General features: G+C 38.4%; 1 protein-coding gene across 1 annotated transcript in view; it reads right to left on the bottom strand.

Moving 5' to 3' along the window:
• LOC129820822 (interferon-induced GTP-binding protein Mx-like) overlaps window positions 1-6,873 on the bottom strand; it is a 14,730-nt gene extending 7,857 nt beyond the window's left edge. Inside the window, exons 1-8 of the mRNA XM_055877811.1 lie at window positions 6,749-6,873; window positions 6,219-6,400; window positions 5,664-5,798; window positions 2,145-2,299; window positions 1,642-1,780; window positions 1,358-1,556; window positions 698-776; window positions 468-590 (exon numbers count right to left, since the gene is read on the bottom strand). Coding sequence (XP_055733786.1) covers window positions 468-590; window positions 698-776; window positions 1,358-1,556; window positions 1,642-1,780; window positions 2,145-2,299; window positions 5,664-5,798; window positions 6,219-6,400; window positions 6,749-6,846 — 1,110 coding nt within the window. The 5' untranslated portion in view covers window positions 6,847-6,873. The remainder of the gene's footprint in view (window positions 1-467; window positions 591-697; window positions 777-1,357; window positions 1,557-1,641; window positions 1,781-2,144; window positions 2,300-5,663; window positions 5,799-6,218; window positions 6,401-6,748) is intronic.
• Between the last annotated feature and the right edge of the window lie 914 nt (window positions 6,874-7,787).

The following is a 7,787-nucleotide window of genomic DNA, read 5'->3' as shown; positions in this document are numbered from 1 at the left end:
CCAGACATAAGAAGTTTAAACAAGAACTATCTTACAGTGGCTTGTCCAAGTGTTTTTGTAAAATCAGCTAAAATCAGCTATCAAGGTGAAGTATTGTTTAACCTGGTGACAAACGTAATCAGGGAAAATTAAGGAAGGAGAGTGGAGGAAGTGGGAGTTGAGAACATTTAAATGCTGTTTTATTTATCTTTCTGGACAGTGCGTCTACTCTTACACCTGTGTTGCAAATCTGACCAATCCAAATGGCAGAGGATGTGCAACAGAGCTGATGCCTTTACACCAGGTACCATTGCCCAAATTCTCTATAGGACATTCTACTGACAATTTACCAAACAATGACAATAACACACCTGGACAACTGTGCAACAGTATGGCTTCCAACCCTCCATCATACATTTTTATAGCAATTTTGTACAAAAGAAGAAGTTTACGAAGCTGAATGATGGAAAGGTGAAAGATGTACTCACCTGAATGAGGTACTTCCTCTTCTCTGCAGGTTCAAGGGGAGGCCCGCCCTCTAATTTACTTAATAAATTCTTTACCTCCCCCAGCTGCTCCTTTATCTTCTCTGACATCTGGGGCAAGGATTTCTGACCAGGAGCAAACATACAAGTTAATAGGTACCAGACCACATGTTTTCCAGTGTACACTGGGTGTAGGAGGAACAGATAAACATTGGGTATGTGGTTGGAGTAACCTTGATGTGATTGACCAGGGCATTGCTGAGCTTGGTGGCTAGGCACTTGGTGGTTGCCTTCTCCTCACGCAAGAGGGATCTAACATTGAAAGGGAGAGAAATATAACAAACTAAGGGCACAAGGCGAGACCCAGATGCAGACACTGGAGGCAGATGGTTTGAGTCTTGATATTTATTTAACAATCCAAAAAGGAGAATGGTCGTGGACAGGCAATACATTGAAAAGGAGAGAAAAATAACAAACACAGTATTTCATCCCAAAAATGGTATAACGCTTGGCCTCCAATGGTCATTCCACCACGGATATCTAATTAACATAATACAAAAAACCATCAAAATCCCTCTGTTTAAGCTAGAGATATGTGCTAAGCTAACATATGGAAAAGTTTTATTATAATTATACCAAGGATCATTTAGCCATTTGCTTTTGAATGTTAAAAAGTACAATACGCAGAAATGTAAGAGAAGGGAGGGGAGGGACTCATAAGGAAAGACCATTCATAAATACTATATGTAACTACTCTCAAAGGATATGTGAAAAAAAAAAAATATTCATAAAATCCTGAAACCAACAGTTTGGGGCCCTGAACATTTTCAGATGTGAAGCCATCAAAAACATAGATGCAAGTTTACTTTACACATGGCAAGAACACATTTTACCTGAAGTGCTCATGATTTCGGAAGAATTCCAACTCCTCCTCAATCGCACGAGTTATTGACATGTTTTCATCAATTTGCTTCTGACCACGACATTTCACAATGACATAACCCATATTGAGAAAGATGACTCTATTGTGGACAATTTCCAACACATTCTTCTCTGCTCCCGGGTCTATCAGGTCTGGCTTTGTCAGAATGGCTTGAAGACAAATGAAAAGCATTATGATAACTTTACTAATACCAAAACCGTATAAAATATACATTCGTTTATACAATTTCTTTACCCAGAGTTCTTGTGCCTTTAGGATCCATTTCTTGTGCCATTTTCAGGGCCTCTGTTGTTGCTATGTCAACATTACATGGTACCACAACCAAAATAATGGTTCTCTTATTCTTTATGAATTTCATAATGAGATTATTGATCTAGAAAAAAAAGGAAGAAGAATGTGACAAAGCCGTCAGGATTCAAGCCTTTGACCGAGTTATTTAATTAATCCATGAGAGGGTATCAAACCGCTTGTTACCGTGATATCGCCCTGTGTGATGCACTCTGTTCTCTATGGTTCTGATGCTCAACCATCCTCAAAGCCAAGACATTCAAAGTACCTTTCACCAGAATCAACCATCATAGCTACATGTACCTTGCTAGCAATTATGGTAAAAAGTATTTACACCTGGCTAAAACAATTCATCCTTAGGGAATCATGAGATGAGAAACAAGAGTCATGAGATAACCAAGCAATGTACTGGACAAAGCCCAAAAGCTATACACTAACGGTAGACTTACTTGGACTCCAATGTCATCTGGTTGTCCTTTCACGGCCACCCTGGTGATCCCTGGTAAGTCAATCAGACTGAGGTCACACACCGTGGAGGATGTGATCTTTAGAGTGATCAGGTCTTCACATATCCCCACTCCCTTTCCAGCTAACACGTTCTGAGCTGTTAAATCAATGGGAAAATATTGATGAAATAACATATGTGGTTGTTATTTGTTTGTTTGTCTGTCTCATACCCCGACAGAAGTCTTCTCCTTATAGTATAATATATATTCTGTAGTTCTCTGTGGTAAATGCCATACAATCTTTTCCACAATAAATTATAATAGATTTGTCAATGGCGGTTGGTACCGTTTAACCTTTCAGTGATATCCATCCCGGATCCGGGAGCATCCTCATCAAAAAAGCTGACTAGCATAGCCTAGCCTAACGCGACAGGGATATCATATATTATAATTTCATGAAATCACAAGTCCAATACAGCAAATGAAAGATAAACATCTTGTGAATCCAGCCATCATTTCCGATTTTTAAAATGTTTTACAGTGAAAACACAATATGTATTTATATTAGCTAACCACAATAGCCAAACACACAACGCCATGTTTTCACCATGTTTCCACCGCATAGGTAGCTTTCACAAAACCCAGAAATAGAGATAAAATGTATCACTAACCTTGAACAACTTAATCAGATGACAGTGTTATAACATCATGTTATACAATACATTTATGTTTTGTTCGAAAATGTGCATATTTGAGGTATAAATCGTAGTTTTACATTGCAGCCACCATCACAAATAGCACCAAAGCTGCCAGAATAATTACAGAGAGCAACGTGAAATACCTAAATACTCATCATAAAACATTTATGAAAAATACTTGGTGTACAGCAAATGAAAGATAAACATCTTGTGAATCCAGACAATATTTCCGATTTTTTAAGTGTTTTACAGCGAAAACACAATATATATTTCTATTAGCTCACCACAATAGCCAAACACACAACGCCATTTATTCACCGCCAAAATAGCTTTCACAAAACCCAGCAATATTGATAAAATTAATCATTAACCTTTGGACAACTTCATCAGATGACAGTCTTATAACATCATGTTATACAATACATTTATGTTTTGTTCGAAAATGTGCATATTTAGAGCTGCAAATCGTGGTTATACATTGTGAATACGTAGCAACACTTCACCAAAATCTCCAGAGATATTTTGGACAGTCACCTAATCTAATCAAAGAACTCATCATAAACTTTACATAAAAATACTTGTTGTATGGCAAATGAAAGATACACTGGTTCTTAATGCAACCGCTGTGTTAGATTTTAAAAAATAACTTTACTACAACATACAAAATGCATTATTGTGAGACAGCGTTCACCTATTCTCTGCCGTGTTGGAGCAAACATTTACCACAAAAATACGAAATAACATCATAAATATTGTCCTACTTTTGCTGATCTTCCATCAGAATGTTGTGCAAGGAGTCCTAGGTCCAGAATAAATCGTTGTTTGGTTTTAGAATGTCCATTTCTTCTGTCGAATTAGCAACTTTGGCTAGCCATGTGGAGGGCACATGTACAAAAAATCTTGGCGCATGGAACAAAAAATTCCAAAAGTCCCAATAAACGTTGAATAAACTAGTCAAACTCGGTTGAAAAATCCTACTTTATGATGTTCTTCTCATATGTATCAAATAAAATCAGAGCCGGAGCAATTTGCCGTGTATACCGAACGCTTTTCAGAAGACAATGTGGAGTTCCCCCTCGCGCCGTCGAAAACTGACAAAAGAGCTGACCTGTCACTCCAAAAGTTCTTATTCGGCCTCACATCAAGCTAGACACCCCATTCAACGTTCTACTGCCTGTTGACATCTAGTGGAAGGCGTATGAAGTGCATACAGATCCATAAATAAAAGCCAGTTGAATAGGCAGGCCCTGACACAGAGCCTCATATTCAGAATTTTCACTTCCTGTATGGAAGTTTGCTGCCAAATGAGTTCTGTTTTACTCACAGATATAACAAGATTAAGATTAAGATAAGGGAGAACAATATATTTTTTACGAGCATGGCCTTATTTCTATTACAGCGTATTGGATGACTGTCATTCATATTCCATTCACCCAGCCCACCAGCTCATTGTTTAGGCTACAACATGATACTACAACCTAGCCTATGAAGGAAAGTTAACAACGCAGGTGCAAAAGTCGAGAGAATTTTTAGTAATCAAGGTGACAGACACTGACACATCCAATACATTCAATTAGTCCGTTGCAAACGAGAGTTTCTATTGGACAAATTCAGGTATGTTTATCCCTGTTTCGTTCCGTTTGCTTCCAAAAAGTATGTTTTTGATCATTGTATATATAATTCCTCCTCCCATCTACGTGCTCCCCTCCTCTCACGTTTTCCCTTGTGGACTTCAGTGCACAACACATCAGCTGTCTGTGACCAGACGAAAAAACATTTCCAAGCAAAACCTTCATATCAGCGCTACACACGGCCGACATCGCTGTCACCATTTTATATCATCATAGTCAACATAGCTACTAGAGCTAACACGTTAGTAAACCTGCTACAATCATGCAGTACAGTGTTCAGTCAGCAGCAAGCAGTTTAGCAGTTACACCGGCAGAACCTCAGTGGCTAACAATTTATAAAACCTAAAAACTTACCTTGACATGGAAGAGTTCCTTTGTTGGATAGCCATAGCCAGCTAGCTAACATAGCATCCCTCTCTGTTTGAGCCTGGTGTCTGAGTAGGTTAAACTAGCTAGCTAACTTCACTAGCTCAGCAACTGAAAGTGTCCTTAATTTTCTTTTTTTTAATGTTTTTTCAAAACTGTTCCTCTTGTCTTTCTCTCTATTTGGGTAACCTACTCACCAAATGTTATGTATTGCAGTCTTTCTGTAATAGATTCGTTCTCTGATCCTTTGACTGGGTGGCCAACATCTCAGTTCATATTTCAAGAGCTCTGATAGGTTGGAGAACATCCTCCAGAAGTTGTCATACTTTCTGTGTAAGTCTATGGAAGGCAGGGAGAACCACGAGCCTCCAAGATTTTGTATTGAAGTCAATATACCCAGAAGAAGATGGAAACTAGATGTCCTCTGGCTACGCCATGGTTCCACCCTACAGAGTGCTGTTGAGGCTACTGTAGGGTTTCATTGCAAAACAGTGTGTATTATTCAATTATTTGGTGATGTAAATATTTTAAGTATAATTTTATAAAAAAATATATTTTTTATAAATCTTTTTACATTTTGTTTTATTTACTGCGGAGGATGGTCCTCCCCTTCCTCCTCTGAGGAGCCTCCACTGGTTAATGTACAGTATAGAATAATATGTCTCTGTGTGTGTGTGTGTGTGTGTGTGTGTGTGTGTGTGTGTGTGTGTGTGTGTGTGTGTGTGTGTGTGTGTGTGTGTGTGTGTGTGTGTGTGTGTGTGTGTGTGTGTGTGTGTGTGTGTGTGTGTGTGTGTGTGTCTGTGCGTCTGTGTCCGTTCCCATCTGACCTTGTTCAACGTATCTCACGACTTCTGAAGGTTCGTCAAATGGAATGTCTTTCCCTCCGTATGAGATGACAGCCTCCCATTTCACTGTTCTGTCATTACAGAGTTGAAGTAGCAGTGGGCACCTGGTGACAATACCTGGAAACAAGGAAGTACCAATGACAGATCGTTATACTGTATTACAGAACAATCAATACAATACAATATGACAGTACAGTCAACAATGGACCGGGACATGGATTTCATGATAAATATATAACTTCTGCAGGCTACAGACAACAAGGTTGCTCTAATGTTCTGAAAGCATGTCAAACATTTACAGTGTCTGAATAAATGGTTAGAAAACTCATGTACAATTAAAAAAATGTATAAAGGTTTGCTGTGATAATCTAGAACGGTTCTAAACATTTCAGTAATGTCCGAGTCTCTGTGGTCCTATTGTACTGTCTGTTTCCTGACCTTGTATATGGACTTTGGGTGTTTTGGGAATGACATTTAAAATGCTAATATTGATTTTAATAGTTTTTTGTATGTTCAGAAAACAATACAGAATCTCACCAGTCCCTCTGGGCAGCGCCACCCCAGAAAGGGTCTCAAGCACAGAGCTCTTTCCTGAACTCTGGTCTCCCACCACAGCAATGGTTGGCAGTGGCAGCTCCTTATCTATCCCTATGGATCTCATGTCATCTATTAAGTCTATGAAGGGCCGGACCTTCTCCGCCAGCTGGTCTTGGAACATCCTGGTCAGGGGTACAAAACGATGCAATTCTTAATTGTTACTTTGTTGATAGACATGCATGGCTAAATTCATTATTTTACACAGTTTTTCTAGATAGTAGTTAACTATCATTTGAACAACACGGGACGAGAAAATGTACCCCCCCAAAAAAAAATATTTACTGCACCATGTGTAACAACATTTCACACAATTTACTGTATAAATAATCACCATCACCATGAAATTCTGAATATTAGGATTATAGTATTGTGGTACAGCGTAGTACAGAGTAGTACTGCAAGTGTGCAATAACAAGTGGAAAATGGAGGCCTTCATCTTTTAAAAAACGAAAACTGAATTAATGTCCCACCTCGGTCCATCATCATAAGACATGTCTCCCTTCCTCTGAAATAAAAGAGAATGAAAGCTAAACCATTTTGTTGAAAATACAGAATAACAGCAATGCATTTGTATTTTGAACTGAAGTTATTATAATCTAAATCATCACATCACTAGAACATAAGAGGAGATACAGTCTCACATGCCCAGTTCAGAACCTTACAATTTGCCAACTGTAATACACTGGGTATACCAAACACTGTAATACACTACCAAACATTAAGAACACCGTTGCTTGATGAGAATCTAGTAAAATGAAAGTGTAGGGCAGTAACTGAATAAGTAAAATCCTTTTATGATGTTATAGATTAGACCAGACTATTAGATTAGAATGTATTTATCCCCTTGGTCAATGTCTATTGGAGCATAAGTTGGTACACTATATATACAAAGGTTTGTGGACACCCCTTCAAATTCGTGGATTCAGCTATTTCAGCCACACTCTTTGCTGACAGGTTTATAAAATCAAGCACACAGCCATGCATTCTCCATAGACAAACATTGGCAGATGAATGGCCTTACTGAAGAGCTCAGTGACTTGTTGGAAAGGATGCCACCTTTCCAGCAAGTCAAGAACAATCAGTTCGTCAAAGATGTGTCCTAAGAACAGCCAATAGCCGTTGTATATTCCCCATATACCACACCTAATCGGGCCTTATTGCTTAATCATAGCAGTCAAAAAAACTAAAATGGAAACTGATGGAAAATGATTTGGCGAGTTTAATAAGGGCTAATTATATTTTCTATTGCGACATATTCTTAAACTCGCAAGTATTATTATTTTGATGGAAAACCGAATTTAGCTTCTTAGCCTACAGTACATCGTTGCTAATTCCGTCGACATTCCTTCTGAATTCCATCAATAACATTATGAAAAAAAAATGCAACTATTTTTCACCTATATTTAACAACAAATTCTTATTTTCAATGACGGCCTAGGAACAGTGGGTTAACTGCCTTGTTCAGTGGCAGAATGACAGATTTGTACCTTGTCAGATCAGGGATTTGAA

The sequence above is a fragment of the Salvelinus fontinalis genome, chromosome 23 (assembly GCF_029448725.1).
Source record: "Salvelinus fontinalis isolate EN_2023a chromosome 23, ASM2944872v1, whole genome shotgun sequence".
Classification (NCBI taxonomy): Eukaryota; Metazoa; Chordata; class Actinopteri; order Salmoniformes; family Salmonidae; genus Salvelinus; species Salvelinus fontinalis.
This window is presented reverse-complemented; position numbering and strand designations above follow the sequence as displayed.